Here is a 23,634-nt window from a genome sequence, read left to right on the forward strand (position 1 = left end):
CAGCAGATGGCTGGAATAGTTTAGTTTGAGATTATGCTAAAGTCACATATCTATTATCACACAGTGCTGCAGGTGGTCTGGCAACCCAAAGACATAGGATTTAGTTCAAGATAGAGAATGATGCTAAGTCTCTGGTATCGGCTGGGTATCGGCTGTATAGCTTGACGCAGGCGCAGTAAACACCGTGTAGAACGAAAAAGTTCAACAGATTGGCCTACCTTATCAGCTGTCTCGATTGTGTCACTATAATCCCAAAACTTTTAGACCGTTCTTTAGTCTTTCAGACGTGTGTTTTTTAAGCAAACGGGCTAATGAGACAAGCGTGTAGCTAGGCTACAGCATAAACAAAGTAAAACTCATTGCTGACGCATCTTCTTGAGCTGTCACTGATTGAGACACAGGAAGTTCTCAAAAACACAATTAGGTCTGTAAACATTAAACATCACAAAATTCACTTTCATTCAACGGACCTAATATTTAGAGATGCACCGATTACAATTTTCCAGGCCGATTCCGATTTTCTTTGAGTTAGACCAGCTGATACCGATTTTAGCCGATTCCGATTTCATTTTTTCTAACCACTTTACAGCACACACAAATATTTATTTTCTATCTTTTCTTTAATAGAACATTTTGCACATGGATCACTATGTAATAGAACTATATAAATTACTCCTGGTGTGGGAAATTCACACACATCTAAAGTGCAATGTTAGAACCATTTCCTTCTTTTCACATCCAATATCCAACTAAAGAAATGTGATTTAGGTTTTTGGTGTCGTCCCTCCACGCCCTACTTTTTCCTTGCAGGTGTTGCATATTGCAAACTTGTTATGTTCTGCACACACGCTGAAGAATTTCCAAACAGCTGACATGTTGCAGGTTAATTCACCAGGTTCCTACATGTGGAGAATAGCAGGGACACGCGCTTCACACCGCGAGCGGGTACGCGCCACACACGGCGGAGAAGTTGAGAGAAAGGAAAAAGAGACCGTGCTGTCGCGTCCGTGTGTGTGTGCGTCCTTGAGAACTGTAACTGGTATAACTTATGTTGTCAGTCACCGGTCATGGCCCAGCACGTGAAAACCGGCCAATTCCGGTCACCGGCCGGTCTATCGGTGCATCTCTACATTTGTAGTTGCCTTACAAAAACAAAAAGTGATACACCACACACACACACACACACACACACACACACACACACACACCCCACCCCGCCATTTTCAGTGAGCATGTTCAAGTCTGTCTGCAGGATTTTAGACATCCTGAAAAGGACCAATAGAGGAGATGTTGTGGAGGTGAGATTTCTCTGCAGGAGAACATGTTAAATGTATTAAGTAACATTTTCAATGCATGACTTTTACTTGTAACAGATAATTTTTACAGTGTGGTATTAGTACTTTAAGTACAGGATCTGAATCCTTCTTCCATCACTGCTGGATTTAACTTTATGCAAATGAGGAGCGGGCAATTCGAAAGTCGCCGCAACGCTACCAGAATGCATTGCCCGGCTGCTTTCATAGACAATGAATGGAAAGCGTGGAAAAGGCGCACTGTTTACTGTTCTCTCCTTCCTTTTTCACAAGCTTTTCAGTATCTGTACTCTGCATCCTGTGTTGCTTTGGTTCAAACATCCAGCGGATTCGTTCAGAGTAGTGAAAAAGTGTGTCAGGGAAATGAGGCGGTAAAGGAGGTGATGGGCAGGCAGAGCAGAGAGCAGTAGGACGGGTGCAGAGGCTGGACTTGGCCAGGCGACGGCTTGTAGGACCTCCAGTCTGAACCGCTTCCTGGTTTACAGCACAGAGACACATCACACCTGCGGACACACAAGATACAGCATCACTGCACCTGGGTCTGACAAACGCATGCACAGGTTATGACTAACATTATATATTCAGGACAATGAGGGAGAGAGGACAGAAGTACAACACGATGCAAAATCCACAATCCAAACAAATGCTACATTTTCATCTCAGGTTCAGGCAAACAAATATCTTTTGCTAGGTTTAAAGGTACTTTTATTGTCACATGCACATACATGTAGCAAAATTCATTCTCTGCATTTAACCCATCCCTCAAGGGAGCAGTGGGCAGCCATTTACAGCGCCCGGGGTTTACGCCTCGTGTCCACACTACTCCGGCGTTTCCAAGCCTCTAAAACGGAGACGTTCGGAAACACTGCTGCCCCAGTTTTGGTTTGAAAACTCCGGGGTTGCTTTGTAGTCTGGACGGGCACAAACGGAGGCATTTGGAAACATGACGCACGTCAGTCAGTCTTATCTGTTAGGCATCTTACAGACCTTCAGTAACAGTTCCACCTCGTCATCGCTCCAAGCTGATAAATCCCTGCTCTTACTTTTCACAGTTGTTGTTCTTTCTCCAAAGTATTTTCTGGATTTTCAACTTCTACATCCATGATTTTCTACCGCAGAGTAACGTCAGACAATCTGCTTCCTGTTTACACCGAATCCTGAAAAATCCTTGTAGGAGTCTGGTCCTTGTAGGCCGTTATATTGTTGGCTAGTTATTTCTAATAAAACATCAGTTTTGTGTTCAAAAATCTCAATGTGTAAAGTAACTAGTAACTAAAACTGTCAGATGAATGTAGTGGAGTAAAAAGTACAATATTTCTCTCTGAAATGTAGCAGAGTAGAAGTAGAAAGTACCTCAGCATTTGTAGTAAAGTATAGCACTTGAGTAAATGTACTTAGTTACATTCCACCACTGGTTGTCAGACGTGTTAATATGGACGGAGATTAGTTCTGAGATTAATTCACGTGGACGGTGATCGTTTGTGTCTCAAAACGCTACTTCCAAATGAAAACGTAGCAGTAGCATGTAGCCTAGGATGAGAAGATTGATACCACTCTCATGTCTAATGATGCTCTTGTACCTGGTGACACTTTGGATGAACTTCTTCTCATCCTGATCCAGACACACAGCAAAGGTTGTCCCATCGTCTCCGCCGTTCACCTGCACCTTGTCCACCTTCGCCTCTGAGACGGAGATGTGCTGCCAGAGAACATGTGGAGGGAGAGGAAGTGTGAGGAGGGGGTGTTTTTAAGAGGAAGGGGTGCCTGGAGTGCTTCATTTCCACTCTTTTACCTGATTGTAGCCCTTTTTAGACTTGGAGCACTGCCTCTTCAGGACTTCTGTCATTGTCAGCTGCAGACTTTCTATTCTTGAATCTGGACGGACAAGATTTGATTTTGGTTAGACATCAAAATGCAGACAAAAGAAACCCAACAAAAACAATTGCTGCCGCGTGATCAAAAGACTGGGCTATATCACTGTCACATACCTAGCTGCTCAGGTTTCCGGCAGGCTTTGTAAAGATTTATCGATGTGCAAACCATCTCTGTGTGCGTCCACTGGCTCCTCCCGCTAACAGCCACCTGTAATCGGAAAGACGAGGCCGATGTAAAAACAGCTCTGTCTGTGAACTGTAATATGTGTTGTGGTTTGTTTTTGCAGGAAATCTGTGAGCGTCAAAGCAGGAAGAATACCTTGTTGTAGGCAACCTTTAGTGTTAAAGGGACAGCCTCCCGTTCTTCATCAATTCCAAACCTTTTGCTGGCAGCACCTACAAAAAGACACTTTAGACTGTAAGTGTGTGTGTTTGTTGTGTATGCTGTTTTGGCTGTCTGGGTGTGTCTCTCAATGTGTAGTCTCAGATTGCCAGCTCTATCTCCACAGTGCTGTGCTGTAAGGTCTGGCTAAACCACAGATACGCTCTGGTTTGTTTGCATTTCTTTAAACCAATCACAATCGTCTTGGGCGGCGCTAAGCTCCGGACGCAGCGACGGTAACTCTGCAAAATAGCCTCAGGAAGGAACTTGTTTTGGTGGAACATTTGCACCCCGCAAAAGAAATATAATATATATTAAGTTAACTGTTCACGCAATACAGTAACGTGAGCTATTTATATTAGCTGATACATGGTTAAACCTCATTAGCTCTTACCAGTGTATCTCTGTGTGTACTTCATCCACAGCAATCCCACCAATCAGTCCCAAAACGTCCCAGTTAGAGAGGAAACGCCGTAAACATATTCTTTGTAAAATCTTTACAATCATTCCCTGAAAGAACCAAGCAGACCCGCCTTTTTGCACAATTCAAATTTTCTTCAAAACTTGCCATTTTCAGTGTGTAGCTCGCTGGCTCAAAGGTTGTTGTTGTTTCCTGAAGCAAAGGGACTTAGAGAACGGCAACACACAGAGAGCAGACATCCTGCATGTGAGGCTTTATCCTGGACATGTACTTCTGTTGATCCAGACTACTCACCCATGGCTTTAACAGCTCTGGTTCCAGCAGTGTGCCCGAGCTCCAGAGAGTGAATAAACACTTCCCTTCTCCTCTCTCCTCCAGCTAGGGTCAGCTGTGTGGAGGAAGAAACCAAAAAATCAAAAAATGAATCAGGTATTTACTGCAGTATGTGTGTGTGTGTGTGTGTGTGTGTGTGTGTGTGTGTGTGTGTGTGTGTGCGTGTGCGTGTTGCTCCTCTCACCTTGGCCTGGTAAAGCTGCACCAGAACCGGCTGGTCTGCATGTCGGCAGTAATAAAGCACCATGTCGGCCAGCAGGGGGAGTCGCTCCACGCTGCCACTGCTCACTGACTCATCACCTTCCTTACATGCCGTCTGGTTCATAGAACAACACACATACATGGATTTCAGACAAATTGTAATGAGAGTGAATAATGTGCATACAGTTGCATCATAACACAGCTTTTACCAAACCAACACCTGGTGTGAGGTGTACAGAACCAGCATTTTCATCTCTGAAAAGGCAAAATATCACCTTTCTGCCTTTCTGATTTTAGTTAGATGAAGAAAAGGCTTTTTCATAGAATAACTTTAGTGTCTCTATTCTCCATGACACACAGAACCCTCCTCTTCTCTAACTCCTCTGCCCCTATTAATAATTTTCATAAAGTCTCTAAGAAGAAGACATTTAAGTGACGTGAACAGTTTTCTGTTACATTATTGCTAGTCTCGTATTGCCAGACCTTCCTCCACAGCGCTGCGGAGGAGGGTCTGGCTAGTCCACACAGCATTCTGAGATGGGAGAAAAACGTGCTCTGGTTTATTGGCATTTCTTTAAACCAATCACAATCTTTTGGGCGGTGTCAAGCGCCTGAGGGAGCAACGGTGCCTCTGCTAAATAGTCTCAGGAAGGAACTTGTTTTGTTGGAACGTGTGTACGTTCAAAAGTAGTTTTAATCGTGCAACAGAAAACTCAGATTGGACAGATAGTCTAGCTAGCTGTCTGGATTTACCCTGCAGAGATCTGAGGAGCAGTTAACCATAGTCCTCAGAAATCCACCAGAGGTTAGAACGCCAACACAAAGAAAGAGCAAGGTGTCGGACATTCGGCCGAAATTGAGGGACATCCGGCCGAATTACTGGCGGCAGCTGAACAATCCTGGAAATGAAACGTCGATATATAGATTACATCATTGCTAAATGTAGAAACTCTTTTTGTTGCTGAGAGTCAATTAGTTGCCGGAAGACATGGACCTGAGGAAGGGGGCAGTATGGAAGGTACCTGACAAAGGACATCTGAGGACAGGCTGAGCAGGCTGAGGACGTTCCGCTCGTACCAGGGGTCGATCATGCCCAACATCTGGGCGATATCAGTGGAGCTGTCCTCCAGTACGCCGCCATTAGAATCCTATCACAATGAAAGAATAAAAGGTGATCATTCCTCAATAATCCAAACTAATATACATAATATACATAAATAACATTTCATCAACGTCATGATTGACTATGGGCTCCACCGCCCGATCACTACTGTGCAGACTCTGGCTCCAAAATTACAAGATGGCTAAATCGGTAAAGGCAAATGATAGAACAGCTAGTAGGCTAAGTCTGGTAAGTTCAGAAAATGACATCACTTTACTGTAATGCAGGCTTTAAAACCAGGAAAAGACAACACGTGTCATATCACGATATCCAAAATGTAAGATGATATCTGTTGTGAAATGTTTGTTTAAAGCACTTGAATACAAAATTCATGTTGTTTAGTTTAAAACAGTCTGAAGGAAATGGTCAATTATAGTGTGATTAAAACTCACTATTTACATTATGTACAGTACTTGATTTACAGCTGATAAGTGAAAAGGTACACAGCCTTATTTGTTTAACAGTAATTTAGTTTTACTGCGAGCCGTCACAGGAAGTGCTTTTATTTTGAAGTAGCCTACACGGAAGTTGTCTATTGTGTACTTGTTGCTAGCTTACTGAGATGAAAGTGAGACGCTAGATGCAAAACATGTCCATCAAGCTTAAGTTGTTCACTTTCTTGTTTGTAAAACTGCAACATATTGAACAGTAAATGGTCACAGTACAAGACAAGCGTTTTTGGTCGTCATTCGAAGCCATTCCACTACAATATCTAGCCTTATATATCGGTGACTATATAATATTGATATATTGCCCAGCCCTACCCTAGGGGTACGCGCATTTGAGAAACACTTATCTACAGTATGACCTATAGAGGTGAAAACATGCAACACAGACAGATGTTCTCACCACAGCGGCAGCAGCTTTGGTTGAACTTCCCATCGGCCCCTCAGTTGGTGTGTGTCCTCCTCCCGGGCTTCCTATCATTCTCCTCTTGGTAGGAACAAGGTAAAACTGCAGTTTGCACATCTTGGTGAGTAGGGGAAATTTGCTCTCTCTCTGCTGCAGGTCATTGTACGCCCTGGCCAGCCTGCCGGCTTCTCTATCGCCTCCGAACACCACCACTTTGAGCAGGGTGGGCGCCTCCGCCACGTCGCCTTCGTCGCAGCTCAGGATGGGCCTCCTGCGGACGCACACGTGCTTCCGGGGGGCGAGGGGATCCAGGGTGGCAGTGGATGCATGCAGAGAATGAACGTGTCTAGACATGGTCTTTGAGTGTTTGAGCTGCGAGCCAGTTCTGTGAACGCCTTTGGTAGAATCCCCACAGTAGCCCATGCTCTGGGCCCGGCGGCAAACGCTCGGGCTGCGGGGGCTCTTGAAAAGCGACGAGAGGCGCTCGCTGCCTAAGATGGATCTGGATTTCTTTTTGGGTTTCTTCCTAAGCTTTGGTTGGCAGTCTTGTCCGTCCTCTGTGTCCTCGTGTGTTGCGTCTTCGCTGAAGTCGCTCTCCACCCCCGACGAGCCAGACAGCGTGGAGACGGCGGACCAGCTGGAGACGGCGGACCAGCTGGAGACGAGCGAGCAGCCGGAGTCCCTCGAGGAAGAGGATGCGCAGGAGACGCGGTGGTTCTGAAGCCCGTCGTCCACTTTGTTCCCCTCCAACTCGTCTTCCTCATCCACACTGGTGTCATTGTTATCATCCTCATCCACTTCTGTTTTGAGGAAACAGTCTGGAGGGGAGTCCAGGTTGGACTGGAGAATGCCATTCAGAACATCTGCATGAATGTGAAGAAGATTTTTTTTTCCAGTTAAAGACACAGCTCTGGTAAATAATGCAGGCATTTGGAGAGTTGTTTAAACTGAACTAATTACCAAAGTTGTCGTTTTCCCAAGAGCATGTTTGACATTTGGGGAAGGGCAGCATGAGAGTCTCCACAGCCCCTAATGAGAGGAGATCACACACAAGTTAAAGAAGCAATACAGTCTCAGAACAATCTCCTTCTTTTCTAGTTTCAGTGTCACTTTTGAAGCAATTCTGGATGCCGACACCACATTGTCCATGAACACATGCTCCTCGATTACGAAGAAAAAAAAAATCATAATCACAATTATTTTGGTCAACATTGAAATCACAATTATTTAAAAGGTACACTGTGTAGGAATTTCTCCCATCTAGCGGTGAAATTGTATTTTGCATTCAAACGAATAGTACTCTCTAGCGCCTCGCTTTTTCAACTACGGTATCCATTATGTACCAAGAAGCTATGACAACATGTCTTCCAATTTTCGTTTTTTTGGTGATGAGGATTCCTTCTCCTGTGGCTCGGCATAAGTATGATCCTCCATTATGAACTAAAGTGTAGTTTTTTCAAATTTGCCGGGGCGGTGACAAGTGCCTCTCACTGATCTCCTTCTCCGTTTCAGCGGAACGACATGGAAGCCTCCTTGGACTTGCCCGTCCAATTATTATTATTTTTTTAAAGGTTATTTTTTGGGCATTTTAGGCCTTTATTTGACAGGACAGATGAAGACATGAAAGGTGGAGAGAGAGGGTGAATGACATACAGCAAAGGGCCGCAGGTCGGAGTCGAACCCCGCACCGCTGCGTTGAGGACTAAACCTATATATATATATATATATATATATATATATATATATATATATATATAGTGTACGTCTGCTCTACCAACTGAGCTATCTTGGCACTGCCCTTCCAATTTAAATACAGATAAGAAATTCTTTGCTTACGAGGATAAGTCAGATTATTGACAGAGGTCATTTTACACCAATGAGGACATATGTATGAATGAAGACATTGATTTTAGCGTATAAAATACTTACAACACTACACAGTGTACCTTTAACACAATTACTCATTGACTTTTAGAAAGATGTTGCATTTATTGAACTTTAAAAAGCAGTGAAACAGATAAGCAAATCAACAGTCAAAAAACACCTTGAACAGTGAAATTTCACTTAATACTTTTCCCGTTTGAAATTCTTTTGGAACTCCCCTAATAAACTATGTAAAAAAATCTATTCAAATGTCAGTCTAGCCGTCGGGAGGGGCCAAAGTGCGCGTGTCATTCAGAACACAAAACAAAATAAGAGTTTAATTGCGAAATAATTGTTTTCCTCGATTACATTGCTTTTATGATCGTTAGGAGCTGAAAGTCGCGTTCAAAATTGGATTAATGGCACAGCCCTAGCTTAAAATGCGTATAAAATGTCTATCCTGGAATGCATTTTTATAAACTATGATTATTTTTCATTAAGAATACAAGACAAAATAAGAGACTCATAACTGCACAGCCCTTACACTGTCTCAGAACAATCTTGAAAAGCAGAAGTTTAAATCCAACACCACACATTTATCTATTTCACATCTATTCTATTTCACATGGGACACATTTATCTATTTCACATCTATTCTATTTCACACAGGACACATTTATCTATTTCCGCTTTGCAGACATGTATAAAGTACTAGAGACCAGACTTGAGTGAACGTGCAAGTGCTCTATCAAAAAAGTGACTTGAGTAGAAGTTGAAGTGCTCTTTAAGCACCACACTAATACTTGTAAAAGTACAAGTATTGTGTTATGTAGTTATTAAAGAAAGCAGTCAAAAGTTTGAATATCATATTGTTTATATTATATTTATTATTTCAAATGTTTAGCCTAAAGGACACTGACAATTCCTTTGGCTGTAGCAGCAGTACAAGGACAGGAATGTACTGTACAACACTGCAGCATGTCATGAACCGCGGGCAGCTAGTTAGCTAGCGCTTCCTGAGAGCTCAAGCTGGTGTGCCATTTGTGTATTATATTTGTAACTATTGATATTGATATGTTTCTTCAAATTCAGTGAATTCAGAGTGAATTTTTGAAGGCCATTATTTTGCAATCTTTCGGGAAGCAGAGTAGGCACTTCATTATATATGAATTGTCTTTCACTCCGACAAATGAAAACATGGACTCTAAGTAGGGCCAGGGGTGGTCTCCTTCCTCACCCTCACCGCCACGATCACTCCACGTTGAAGGTGTTGAAGGTTGTGTTTCTGGTTCTTCCATCTCGAAACAAACTAACAAAGCTCAAGTGTTCTCAGTGCAGGCAGGCAGCAGAGTGAAAGGCAGAACGGGAGCACGCACGGTCTTCTTATAAGACAGCTTGATGTCTTATAAGACAGCTTGATGACGCTGGCTCAATGATGAGCCAGCGTCATCAAACCTGGAGACAGAGCCATCTACCGCTCTGGCAGTGATAATGTGGGTTTGGAATGATTCGTAACGAGTAACGATGCAGCACGTAAAAAATGTATTGGAATAAAAGTATTAAACTCATCGAAAATATGTACTGAAGTAAAAATGGAAGTAGGAGAAAAAAACAATACTCCAGTAGAGTATAGATACAGCCTTTTAATACTTAAGTACAGTAGTGAAGTAGTTCTACTTCGTTACTATACTTCTCTGCCACTTTGTCGATGGCAGTTTATGTTCCAACCCGTTATCACTCCCTACTCGTAAAATACTGACTCTTGGTCAGTGGCTCTCGGCGTCAGATACAGACGCAAAAATCACCCTTCAGCGTCTGTATGGAACGCACCGGGCAGAGCAGCAGCACGACCGCGGAGCTGTTAGATGACGTAGTAAGACAGTAGAGAGTAGTAAAAAAGACCGAAAATCTGCCTAAGGAGGTTGGTTGGGGTGGTTTGATTTGATTTTATTAGGATCCCCATTAGCTGATGCAGAACATCAGCTACTCTTCCTGGGTCAAACAACACAGGACTTTCACCCAGGAGACGGGGGCTTGTGTTGTGTTTTTGTTGCGTGTGTCACTGAAACGTACATTTTGTAACCCCACCCAGCACCTTTTCCTAAACCTAACTTTCCTGAGCTTGTGCCTCGTGTCAGTAAAAACATACGTCTCGACCCAGAGCGTCAAAAAGTGCGGCCAAAACTCCCGACCAAGTGCGTCTAAATATGACGCCAAAGGAGACTTTCTGCGTCAATAACAAACACCAAAGGCACCCTCACTTTTTGACGCGATAAGATAAGATAAGATAAGATAAGATAAGCCTTTATTGTCTCCTATAGGAGAAATTCGTTTTGGGCAAAAAAATGGCGACGCATCGAACATTAACACAACAAACATACTGTAAATATGCATAAAGCATAAGCATACATTATCTCATCCAAATGCGTTCAATGTAAACTTTCGATAAACCTCACACAAGACCCCCACCCTACCTTCCCCCACACTCACAGAAGAAAGAGAACCCACGATGGGAGTGAGAATGTCATGTTCATGTGTTTCTGTCTCACCGGTATCTAGGCAGCCATCAGCGGGAGTAGGAGCGACAACGCTTTCTCTGAGCCTCTCCATGCTGTGTAGTAGACCTTGTCTGGCTGCGCTGAGACCGGCTGTAGAGGCGGCTGTCTCCATTCGGTCGCTCACGGCCTCCATGAGCTGCTCCAGCTCCTCAGGACGCTTTGTCTGGGCGAACATAAGGAGGGTTTGTGTTAGGAAGTGTGGAAGAAAATGAATTACCTAAAAGTTTTAGTCACATCTCATCCTAATATGCTCTTTCCTTCAAGTAATATCGTTATCGTGATATTCAACAATGTTATTGCATATTTTCCTTATATCGTGTAGGCTCTTTTCTCTTTCCTGTTCACTGATCCAATTCCTGCTGTTCTGTATATTTCGACTGTGCTGAAACGATTTGACCTAATCAAAATACTTTTAGAGTCTGTCTGCCTTGTTCTCCAGCTTAGTTTTAGGAGGAAGCATTTCACTTTGGTCACTGAGTGAGACTTTTTGTCAGGTTGACTCCGACAGAGATTCACAATCACACCTCAGCTAATCAAAGCACTTTTGATTAGTTGGAGCAGATGGTATTGAGTCTATGCAAATCTACTCAGACAGACTTGTGAGTTAAACATCTTCTCAGCTTTTGTGTTTTTTTCCTCTAAATGGTCTAAAACCCTGGTCAGAGACTCCTTCTCATCTGAACCCGCCACTGAATTGGAGCTGAGAGAATTTTTTCTCTCCTAGGAAAGAATAAAAAAAAGGAATTGTGCATCCATTTGGTGGGTCACCTGCAGGGCAGTGTGGAGCGCCTGCGGGTCGTGATCGGTGCCCAGAGCTGCCTGGAAGCCGCGCACGATGAGGAGGACGGCGACGTCTCTGCTGGAGGGCGCGGTGCCGCTCAGCTGCTCCAAGACAGACTGGACCTCTGGAGGGACGTCCTCATCTGGGCTCACTAACAGCACCGTCCTGATCTCACACACACACACACACACACACACACACACACACACACGTTTTTGAAGTGCCATAAAGAGTTTAAGATGTGTGGAAAAAGTAGCCATGTTTAGCTTGTTTTAATACCCAACATTAAAGTTTGAATGAACTTACATGGTTTTGGAGTGAATCTCAGTTGAAATACCCTGCTCTGTCCGAACCAGTCTTTGAAATGAAATACCTGAAACAAAAGTAGGCAGACAGTTAGTTTAGTATATATCTAAGTGGGTAAACACTGCCCCCATATGGTCACACTGATACATGAAGAATGCCTAAACCTTTTATTTTAGATGTACCCCACAGCCCTGTCAGATGAATTCAAGTACCCCTTCATCATCACATACACAAAAACTACAGACTACAGAGATGCAAAACGACCACAAAGAGACGCTAAATGACAAAAAACTATCAAAAATGTACACATACCGACTACAAACAAAACAGAATGACTGCAAATGCAAAATGCATTAAAATAGATGTGAAGCCACCACAAAGACGGAAAACAACCACAAAATGACCACAAGAAGGTGCAAAAACTACAAAGTGACTACAAAGAGACCCAAACTTACTACCAAGAGACGCAAAGTGATTAAAAATAGATGCAAAACCAACATATAAAGACGGAAAACAACCACAAAGAGACACAAAAAGACTACAAACGACCCAAAAAGCCTACAAAGAGACACAAAATGACCACATAGAAACGTAAAACCTCTACAAATACTGTAGATCATAAACGAGGTCCAAAAATTACTACAATGTGATGCACAAACTAGATGCAAAACCAGCACAAAAAACATATAAAACAACTACAAAGGGACGCAAAAAGACTTAAAGACTCTTAGAGATTCTTTCGGAATTTCCATCTTACAAACTCCTGCTATGTAAGTTGAGACAGTGGCACCCCAGGTCTGATTCAGGTCAGTGTCCAACATAACTTCATAACCTTTCCAGGCAGAGGAGCACTTCAACTTTGTGCCTCCATAGATGACGGGAGACGTAACAGCTGTATAAGACAGTGTTGCTCACCCTGCCAATGCCATAGAGCAAGAAACACGTAACCCATTTAGCCCGTGCGGAGATATTTAGGAGCCCGCAAAGGTTCAGCTAAACTTAACGCCTGCAGCATGAGTTAAAATACACCTTCAGGAAAACAGGAACTTCAGAGAGTTGAGATAGCAACCACACTGTAATGTGTGATCCTAAATTCTCCTCGATTGAGATTCCATTAAATGCTCCTGTGTGAGTCATTAAAGTCTCCTGAACCGTATCTGAAAAAGAGTTGTGCTGCTCCTGAGTTTTTCCTTAAAGGTCCAGTGTGTAGGAATTTCTCCCATCTAGCGTTGAGATCATATATCAATCAACTCTCTCACACCACGCAGTTCAAAGTACGTATTACAGCTACGGTAGCCTTCACGCTTCAAAAAGCCGGTCTCTTGATCTTTTCAATATCCTTTTTCTTTTTCTGGGCGAAGAAGAAGAAGACTCCTGTTCCTGAAATTTGGATTTTGAATACGTGTGGTCCTCCATGTTTCCTTGCCGGTGCCGGGAAGCGACAAGACCCATTACCTGTGAGTTTATCACGTGACAGCGAAAACACGGAGCAGTATGTCCTGTATGTCCCTTACCGGCTAACGTATTTCAAGATGGAGCATGAATATGGAGCATCTACCCCAGTTCATGCGATTGCAAATGTAAAATTTCAAGCCAATAGGAATACTTGGAATTGATGATGGTGGTAAATATTCATGAAAAGGGACAAGTTTATGAACGGGCAACACAGATTTTGATAATGAACAACTAACCACGTTACACACTGGACCTTTAACACCCCTGGTGGGGAATCAGTGGTTTGAACAATACTTTCCACACTTGAAAGTAAACAGTGAGGTAGTCTCGCATTACCAGACCTTCCTCCACAGCGCTGTGGAGGAGGGTCTAGCTAGTCCACACAGCATTCTGGGATGGGAGAAAAACATGCTCTGGTTTATTGGCATTTCTTTAAACCAATCACAATCATCTTGGGCGGCGCTAAGTGCCGGACGGAGCAATGGTGCCTCTGCAAAATAGTCTCGGGAAGGAACTTGTTTTGGTGGAACGTGTACGTTCAGAAGTAGTTTTAGTCGTGCAACAGAAAACTCAGATTGGACAGATAGTCTAGCTAGCTGTCTGGATTTACCCTGCAGAGATCTGAGGAGCAGTTAACCATAGTCCTCAGAAATCCAACGGAGTTTAAAATGCCAACACAAAGAAAGAGGAAGGTAACGGACATCCGGCCGAAAAGAAGGACATCCGGTGGAATTTCCGGCGGCACTGGAGTAATCCCGGAAGTGGAACGTTGAAGATAGAGACTAACAGTGAGGTGACATTGGGCCTTTTTCATTGCGGTGTACGAGCGTCAGTGCTACCTGGTGCTCGGAGCTCCTGCTGGATGATATTCAGCAGACGTTTGCTGGCAGAGCTGCACGGCTCCGGCCAGGCCAGGAAACTATGGAACAACTGGTGGGCCTCCTGGAGCACTTCTGGAGCCACATGAGGAGCCTGAGAAACAGAGGTGGAATGTAACTAAGTACAGTTACTCAACTACTATACTTAAGTATAAATTTGAGGTAAGGCTTTTCTTTTCATGCCACTTTCTACTTCTACTTCGGTTCGTTTTTTAGAGAGAAATATTGTACTTTTTACTCCACTACATTAATCTGACAGCTTTAGTTACTTTACAAATTACGATTTTTGCACACAAAACACACGTTTACAAAATACAATATTTTATTATAAATTAAACTACCCAACAATATTTAGGCCTACAGCTGAAATGATTAGACGATTAAACACTTAGTTTTTAGATTTTCTGCATTGAGTACTTTTACTTTTAAATACTTTGGGCCCTATTTTACGATCTACGCGCACGGTGTGAAGAGCATGGCGCATGTGCGTTTAGGGCGTGTCCAAATCCACTTTTGCTAGTTTGACGGCGGAAAAAAGGGTCCGTGCGCCGGGCGCATGGTTCAAAAGGGTTGTACTTAGAGTCTTCATTAATCAGAGGTGTGTTTTGGGCGTAACATGCAATAAACCAATCAGAGATCATCTCCCATTCCCTTTAAAAGCCAGGAGCGTTTGGACCTTGGAGCATTGCTATTATGATGGAGGATTTGCACCGTAATATTTTTATTTGTAATCTTCTGCATGTGTGTGTGCTGCTGCGCGCATGTGTGTGTAACAAGCATAGTGTGTAGCTGTGCATAAGCCTAGGAGCATTTTACTAATTTGCTGTTAAAATAACAATGAAATGTTGCGCTGTTGACTTTAGACCAGGTTTTTGTTGGTCAATGGCGCGATCACTTCCCGCTGCCTCAACATAGCAATACGCCAAGAGTGCACCTGAACACACCTCCCTGTAAGACCAGCACGCCCATGGGCGCAAAGATGGGCGCACAGATGGGCGCAGGTGCATTTGCTGTTTAAACGACGCAGGCGCGGGACGGGAAACTGACAACTGGGTCGGCCTTAAACTAGCAAAGACACTTGCGTCGGGCTTTGCTCCGCGCTGCGCCGGGTGCAGGATAGGGCCCTTTAAGTACATTTTCCTGATGATACTTACATACTTTTACTTAAGTAACATTTTCAATGCAGGACTTTTACTTCTAACAGAGTATTTTTACAGTGCGGTATTAGTACTTTTACTTAAGTAAACGATCTGAATACTTCTTTCACCACTGCTGAGAAAAAAGTAACCAGGTGAAATAGAGAATACAGAACAAATTGGGAGTCTGTGCGTGTTCCTCTCCTGATTATAATTTGCATCCACTCACCTTTAGGAGGGTTGAAGAGAAAAGGAGAGTGAGGGGCACCACCAGCTCATACTGACACTGCTCTAGCACCTGTACAAAAAAATAGTAAAACCTTGAATTGAAACATGCTGTCATTCCTCATATTACACTGAACACTTTTGGAAAATGATGTTGTTTGCTGATTGTTTGCATGACCTCCTTTGTTTTCCTCAGTATTTTCTGCAAAAGGATGAGGAAGTTGTGCGGATCTCTCTTCACAAGTTCCTCCAAACACCAGCGGTTTACGCACAGCCCGGCTAGTCAGACAGACAGAAACACAACTTATTTCTCCTTTTAGGTTTCATTCAGATGACATAGATACATTTTAACAACGGATATTCAGGAAGGCGCTGAGCTAAAGGCAAAAAGATTAAGCCAAGTCTTTCAAAATTAAACTTGTATTACACAACATGATACTCCTCCACACTGTCTGTCACTCCACATTCACCACTGTCACCACTTTCAGTTCCCATTTGTCTCTATAAGTTGGACAATGTGTTCGCTGGGTGCGTGTTTTGATGATTTAACAGGTTAAAAATCTACTCAGTGCCTTCATGATTCGATTAATATTTCAGTGACGAACAACAGCAGCCAGGACATGTACAAACTGTTTTCAACATTTTGAAATATCTCCACGTGCCTTGTGTCTATTTCTGGTGTAAATTGACCACCCAAGTTGTCAATTTTCAGCTTTGTTTTTGTATTGCGTTAGTGTTAAAGACAGATACGGGATTGGGTCTTACCGTTCCAGAGTTGTTTGTCAGGAGTGTCGAGGCCCAGGCCACAGAGGCAACGCTCCAGGACATGCTGGATCCGATCCTCAGTGCACGAGCTCTGCTCCATCTTCGTCATCATCTTCTGCAGAGACATCACAACATCCACAGAAAAGTACAGGAGATAAACCGACAGGAAGTCCCAAAATAAAAACAAGAATTACACAATATTATTGTGTTCCGGTAATCTAATGTATTATGTCTCTTCAGTAGTCCAAACTTCCTGTTATTGCTGTTGCCAACACTTAATATTCTTTATAGTTACCCTCAAGAGACAATCAACCAGAAATGTCCGCAGCAAAGATGTCAGGGCAGAAAATACAGCCTGCCCCTTCCTACTGAAAGCAGTGAGTCGCACACTGTGTGAGCAGACCGGAGATGAGCTGGTTGAAAAAACAGCAACAGCAACAGCAACAGCAACTTCTACTTCTCTACTTCTCTACTTCATTCTTAAAATCAGCTGTTGACACCACATTTAACATGACTCAACGTGGGATGGAAATGAATCTTACCAAAGGACAACTTCCCTTATTGGTCTTATTGGCAAGCAAAGACAAGTATGGACGTTTTATTTTTTTATTAAAAGTTTTTTTTTTTTTTTTTTTTTTAAGTAAAGTAAAGACTGTAAAGGTCAGTCAAGGTAAAATAATCACTTTAAAGCACAAAAAACCCAGATCAAGTTACAATCAAACCATCCATTTTTGGAATTTGCTTACTAGAAATCACATGCCACCTGGGGTTAGGGTGCAAACGCATGCAATGACGCACAAGTAAAACCACACTGACCACTCGATGAAATGGACAATTTTGGAAACAATAACATTTAACAGGGGTATTTAAATACTTTATTCCAAGGCAGGGCCTGTTTTAATGCCTATTGTGATTGATTTAACAAGAAACATTTCCAATAAGACTGCCATAAGACAAAACATGTTCCTCCTAAGTATATTTGGCTTCCAGGATGTCGATGTGAATACGGAAGCTGCAATTGTGCCCAGCTGTGGCAGATGTGTCACTGCAGTGTTGAATAATGTGTGTAGTGACACGACTGGAAAACTGGGGTCACCTGTGCCCGTCAAAACAGGAAACGGTCTTCCGGGAAGCATTTATGCAATATTAGGATGGGATTGGGGGGAGAAACTGCATCTTAACTTGTTCAAATATATTGAATAGATGCTCCAAATGTGTTCATTTCAATTGATTTTAGACAGAATCATTTTCAACTAAATAAAAGTGGCTATTGCTACAATTGTTGTGTGTCAGTGTTTGTTTGGTTGGTTGGTTTGGTTTGTACAACAAGCTGTAGAAGCTACGTTTCACACATGTATCATCCATTACTTGAAGCTAAATATTTCAACTGTTTATCCATTACTTTAAAGCTGTGGTAGGCAATTTATTTTTGGCGACACTGAGCAAAAATGTCATTATAATCTCACAGCATATTGTAATTCAAATGGTCAATTTTGTCAGATGATGTTGCGGTTATAAAAACATGATTTTAGCAGTCCAGGGCAGCAGCTTGAAAACAACTTGAAAGTTTCTACTGGTTAACATTTAGTCTTAAGGGGCCACATTTCGCTCACTATTTCATACTTGTTCCATTGTCTGACAACAGAAACAGAAAAATATGTGAATGAGAACAGCTTTATTGGGAATTCGGTTGTATTAAAATACTGTATATGTGGACAAAGAGTAAGAGAGTAGCAAGCGTGAAAAACTGACACTAGCTTAGCCTGGCACTAGACATGGTGCAAATTGTGGCTGTGATTGGTGCAAGGTGCAAATATGACGTAATGGCGCATGAAAAACCTAATGGACCTTTTTCACAGCAGACATTTTGACTTATCATAGTAGGAAAAGCACAGCTGAAATTGATAACCTTAACGATAGCTCAATTCCATCAAGTGTCCCAGTGAGCTATTTCAGTGAGTCAGCATGCACAATACCAGGACCTCTCCTAAGAGGAATGCAGCCATCATTAATGGGTTTGAATACACCTGTGCTTTTCCTACTATGACATGTCAACATGTCTGCCGTGAAAAAGGTCTACATTTAGCAACTTTTCGAGCAGGCTTTAGCTACTTTCCATCAAAAGTAGTTGCGTAGTAACACTGAGGAAGAGGTCTCACTCTACTTCAAATGTTTGCTTTTTACCCACTGCAGCTTTAAGCTAAGTGTTTTAATTGTTTATCCGTTCATTTTAGCTAACTAGTTCAACTGTTAGCTATTACATTTAACTAACAATTTCAACTGTTTATCCATTACTTTTAGCTAACTTTTTTTTAACTGTTTATCCATTATTTTTAGCTAACTTTTTTTAACTGTTTATCCATTACTTTTAGTTAACAATTTCTGTTTAGCTAACGTTAGCTATTTCAATCAATTGTTTACTTCAGCAGGCTATTCTCTGCTCATTTGCTAACTAGTCGTGTGTTACATGTGGTGTTCAGCTTTACAGCTAACTTTTCACCATTCTGACTTTTTTTTCTTCAAATTTGTTGAATTTGAAATTGCAGAAGTAGGCCTAACGTTACCTGTGGCTGGGAATCACATCAACCTAACCATAAAACGACTAGCACATATACAGATTATTAAACCATGAAGACAAGCATATCTTACAGTATGTGCAGCAGGGAGGAAGCAGGTGTTACTCCATTGTATGTTGTCAAGCTATATTGTCCAGCCCTGCCATGCAAATCTTACTTTTACTGCTACAACAATACTGAGCTCTGCTGCATGATGTTGGCTTTAATTGCACAAAATGGAGGGAGGAGGATGTTTGGGTTTTTTTGTCTGCATTTTAGAACAAAACATTATATCATAAATCTTTTCATTATCTTAGCAAAATTTCTCATTCACAAATGCAAATTCACTAACAGAAAACCTCTGTTTAAAGTTGATGAAATGCAAAAATACATACAAACTAATCAGCACTCCTTAAACCTCATAGCCTTAAAGACTCTTGAGATATATATCTATATATATTCAGTATAGATATATATTTGTTAGTTGCATGCCTGCACTGCTGAATTAATTTTCTGTAATCTTTTTTCTCTTTCATAATGTATTTACCACTTAACTCCTGGTACAGTATATATGCATTTTGTCATTGTACTTGTTTTGCAATAAAGAATAAAAACATTTTTTTTAAAAGAGAGAGGAACAAGGGGTGACACTGCCAGATGTAGGCCTAAAAAGCCAACTTCATTATGCGTATCCCACAACCCTTCAATAACGGAAGAAAATATATACTACTACTGAGACTCAATTATAAAATACTTTGCCAAAAAAAATGTAATCTGTTATTCTGAAAGCACTGATAACAGCCTTCTGCAGCTTTTAAAAGGGGAACAGGAAATCTGCAGAGGTTAAATAACACTTTGCAGTTAGATATGATGGACGTTTTGCAACAGAGGCTCGTTCCTAGTTGAGAGGGAGAAGGCCTATATGAAATGGTTAAAATAAATGTATGCAAAGGCTACTTTGGCCAACCTGACACAAGCATTGGACATATGATACAGATGCATGGAAAATACTATAGATGTGTTAAAGCATAAAAACTAAGAGATTAAAAATGAAGTACATGACTTAAGTCTTACCTCTCTGCTGCAGTTATCAGTGTCCTAGATCATCCCAGATCAACCACAGCTGAGGCACAGCTGCAACGGAGGGAAACAATACAGAGACCACATCCTCCTGTGTTGGTGCTTTTTCAAAAATAGACCCTCTGACTGCACAGTCAGAGAGCATGTGCTGCAAAACAGGAACTGAATGAGTCTGTAGGCTAAGGTGGTTTACATTAGACCATCTACTTAAGTAATAGGAGGAGTCTGGCTAAAATGGTTTGTAACTGTTCTACCTTTTAGTTTACTTTATTATAGGATGCCCATTAGCAGTTACTCCTCCTCGGGTCCACATTTAAAAACATACATTAAACATTACAGTCGACATAAATGATGAACGTAAGCGTATATTAGGCTAGAGAATGAGTAAAACTCACACGTATATGTGCCAATGAATCTAATCTTACACTGATGACCCTCCTAACATAGAAACCAGAATAAAAGTTTAGGCTACATGAAGGTTTGAAACTAGTTTCATGTTACAGTAAATAAAAATAAAAAAGGCTAATGAGTGACTTATCCTGGGAGACACATACTGTAAAATGAAAAAAAGAAAAGTAAAAGTCATGAAATTGTGTTATTTGAGCCCAAATTATTTGGAAAATAACAATGACGTAATGACTTAATGACATTCTTTTCGTTGCTTTGTGCAATTGTTGTTTTCCTCTGTTTTCTGTTGTCCCCCCGTCCCCGTCCCGGTCCCCGTTCTTTTGCAGGTATGGTCCCTTCTCTGTGGTATCTGTGTGTGTGATGTATGTGCCCCCCATCCCAATTTCTGTCCCCCTGTCTGGCCTGGTGACAAATCATAACACAACTAAATAAATAATAAAACGGACAAAGGAGATTATTAAAACTCTCCTGTTTAAGTAAAATCAGTTTGGTACAACAAGGTATGCAGCTCCTCATACTGTATACCAGGCTGCGGGGCAGGACAGGTTTAAAAAAAAAAATACATTTGTCCCCATTTAAGAGTTAACTCAGTGTCCTCTCCCCCTGCTCAGATGGACAGTTTGTCTCTCAGAAAATACTGTACATAACAAATGTTTGAGCAACAAACTTACCTCCACTTACAAATTCAGCAAATGCTTATTAATTTCTGCAACATGACAAAAAAACAGTTTAATGTTTAAAAATGGCTCATGAGTGATTTATCCTGGCAGATAACTTTGTTATTTGAGCCTAGATTATTTGGAAAATAACTTGATTTATTGACCCAACCACATTCTTCCCTATTTAAGGGTTAACAAAATGCCCTCTCCCCTTGTTCAGGTGGACAGTTTGTCTTTCACAAAAGAGTACATAGGCTACAACTAATACTTGAACATGAATGAATTGCTGCAACATGGAAATAACAAAATAACTCATTTGTGAGGAAAATGTCATGTGTTTAAGGCCAATTAATTAGGCTATGAAAAAATGTGTTACTCATTTTTCAAAGCGCAAGATTTCAGCGCATCAGATTTCTCTTTATTGGGACTAAAGTAGTGTATTTTTTTTTTTTTTTTTTTAACCTGCAGTGCAAATAATCTGCCGGAAGATGTCGCCGCTCCCCCTCTCTCCCTCCGCAGAGACAATGAAGGCTCCGACTCCTCTCCTCTGAATGAGTGGACCCCCTTTTCCCTTTTATAACAGAGAGGGAATGGGACAGAAAGAGAGAGAGAGGTGGGCAGAGGTGTGACTGAGAGGACAGGCAGAGGCAGAGGGAGACTCAGAGCCAGCTGGGCTTTTGCCATATCTTATTTTTATTTAGGAATCTCAAAGAGAGAGAGAGAGAGAGAAAGGGGGAGAAAGGCTGGAGTACTATAGCAGTAGTTTTTCGTGCGTAAAGGGGATAGGTTGTTCTCCAAATTCTTAGGAGTTGTGCTTCACTTTCAGACTGAGCAGTTTATTTGCAGGCAGTGTCCTGGGTTTCTTTGCCTCGTAAGAATATTTCTTTTCTTTTTTTACATGCTTCAGTGCGTCCAAGTTTTCCATATATCCACCAGAGCATCATTTACTGTGATAGTTTTACTCTTGTCTTGATTTTGCCTTTATCTATATAAATTCCATTGTTATTAATTATATATTTGCCTCCATTACATTTCAGCGCTAGAGTCCCTGCGGTGCACGGATTACAATGCAAAGGATTGTGGAGGTTTGGGTCACCTTGGTGACAGTTTGTGCGCTGACCGAGGGGGTCTTTGGAGGATACGGGCTGAGCATGTTTGCTGCGCAGTCTTCCCCCCCGGACCCGTGCTATGATGAGAACGGGAACCCTCGGCGGTGCATCCCCGACTTCGTCAACTCCGCTTTCGGAAAGGACGTGCGCGTGTCCAGCACCTGCGGCAGCCCCGCCGCCAGGTACTGCGTGGTGGCCGAGAAGGGTGAGGAGCGGACGCGGGACTGTCACACGTGCGACGCCACGGATCCCAAGAAGTCCCATCCGCCCGCGTATTTAACGGACCTCAACAACCCGCACAACCTCACCTGCTGGCAGTCCGAAAACTACGCGCAGTATCCGCAGAACGTCACGCTCACCTTGTCGCTCGGGAAAAAGTTCGAGGTCACCTACGTGAGCCTGCAGTTCTGCTCACCCAGACCCGAATCCATGGCGATCTACAAGTCCATGGACTACGGCAAGTCGTGGGTGCCGTTCCAGTATTATTCCACTCAGTGCAAGAAAATGTACAGCAGGCAGAACAAGGCGGCGATTACTAAGCAGAACGAGCAAGAGGCCATCTGCACGGACTCCCACACGGACATGCACCCTCTGACCGGCGGACTCATCGCCTTCAGCACGCTGGACGGCCGTCCGTCGGCGCACGACTTCGACAACTCCCCGGTGCTGCAGGACTGGGTGACGGCCACCGACATCAAGGTGATCTTCAGCCAGCTGCACACCTTCGGGGACGAGAACGAGGACGACTCGGAGCTGGCCCGCGACTCGTACTTTTACGCCGTGTCGGACCTGCAGGTCGGAGGACGGTGCAAGTGCAACGGGCACGCTTCAAAATGCGTCAAGGACAGGGACGGGAATCTGGTCTGCGAGTGCAAACACAACACGGCGGGACCGGAGTGCGACAGGTGCAAACCTTTCCACTACGACCGACCATGGCAGCGCGCCACGGCCCGGGAAGCTAACGAGTGTGTCGGTAAGTCCTCTTTTGTCCTTCACTGTGGAATTGTTTTAGCTCTAAAAAATATGTTTTGGATTAATTGTATTATTCGATTCCTGTGAAAAGGTGCTGTTACAAATAATCATCATCACTGAGTCCTGCCGTTACGCACAAAAAATACGCACCGACCTGATCTTTATTCGTTCATGTGAATTCGTTATTTATTTATTTTTTTACTGGGAATAAACTCTCGCCTCAAACCATAATGTTCTTGATTTTTGTCAGAAATGTTTGTGCTGAAGGCACAGATTAATAGGTGGTGATCTGACCTTAAAACAGGCTCTAGAATGAATTTGGTGGTGGCTAAATAAATCCTAGTTG

At 42.6% G+C, this 23,634-nt stretch overlaps 2 protein-coding genes across 6 annotated transcripts in view; one reads left to right on the top strand and one right to left on the bottom strand.

Annotated features, from left to right (window-relative positions):
* Window positions 1-1,253: 1,253 nt before the first annotated feature.
* Window positions 1,254-20,272, bottom strand: LOC116065442 (phosphoinositide 3-kinase regulatory subunit 5-like). Of its 4 annotated transcripts, XM_031320964.2 has the most exons (19): window positions 19,155-19,342; window positions 16,801-16,918; window positions 16,506-16,620; window positions 15,919-16,019; window positions 15,745-15,813; window positions 14,341-14,473; window positions 12,047-12,113; window positions 11,728-11,905; window positions 10,951-11,122; window positions 7,499-7,567; window positions 6,536-7,401; window positions 5,547-5,672; window positions 4,508-4,639; window positions 4,285-4,378; window positions 3,507-3,583; window positions 3,302-3,395; window positions 3,106-3,188; window positions 2,894-3,012; window positions 1,254-1,816 (listed from the first exon to the last, which is right to left on the bottom strand). In XM_031320964.2, exons 3-19 carry the CDS (start codon window positions 16,615-16,617, stop codon window positions 1,669-1,671), a joined length of 2,640 nt encoding a protein of 879 aa, XP_031176824.1. In that variant the 5' UTR covers window positions 16,618-16,620; window positions 16,801-16,918; window positions 19,155-19,342; the 3' UTR covers window positions 1,254-1,668. The 4 variants fall into 4 exon arrangements, with proteins under 4 accessions (XP_031176824.1, XP_031176826.1, XP_031176825.1 ...); XM_031320966.2 differs by lacking the exons at window positions 16,801-16,918; window positions 19,155-19,342 and adding an exon at window positions 20,135-20,272; XM_031320965.2 differs by lacking the exon at window positions 16,801-16,918.
* Window positions 20,273-21,131: 859 nt separating this feature from the next.
* The window catches only part of ntn1b (netrin 1b), a 58,954-nt gene continuing 56,451 nt past the window's right edge, over window positions 21,132-23,634 (top strand). Inside the window, exons 1-2 of one of the 2 annotated variants that reach the window (XM_035996687.1) lie at window positions 21,132-22,079; window positions 22,234-23,289. In XM_035996687.1, coding sequence (XP_035852580.1) covers window positions 22,275-23,289 — 1,015 coding nt within the window. In that variant the 5' untranslated portion in view covers window positions 21,132-22,079; window positions 22,234-22,274. The remainder of the gene's footprint in view (window positions 22,080-22,233; window positions 23,290-23,634) is intronic. The other variant, XM_031320987.2, reaches the window with a different exon arrangement.

The sequence above is a fragment of the Sander lucioperca genome, chromosome 21, assembly GCF_008315115.2.
Source record: "Sander lucioperca isolate FBNREF2018 chromosome 21, SLUC_FBN_1.2, whole genome shotgun sequence".
NCBI classification, from domain to species: Eukaryota; Metazoa; Chordata; class Actinopteri; order Perciformes; family Percidae; genus Sander; species Sander lucioperca.

What these genes read in the sequence shown, in the direction of transcription:
- LOC116065442 (XM_031320963.2), bottom strand. Translation starts at nt 16,632, where the DNA reads ATGTCTCTGCAGAAGATGATGACGAAGATGGAGCAGAGCTCGTGCACT. An exon ending in TCTCTTCAACCCTCCTAAAG is followed by an intron (nt 14,474 to 15,744) that starts GTGAGTGGATGC and finishes TCTGTTTCTCAG; the next exon opens with GCTCCTCATGTGGCTCCAGA. An exon ending in CAGAGCTGTTAAAGCCATGG is followed by an intron (nt 3,584 to 4,284) that starts GTGAGTAGTCTG and finishes GTCTTTTTGTAG; the next exon opens with GTGCTGCCAGCAAAAGGTTT.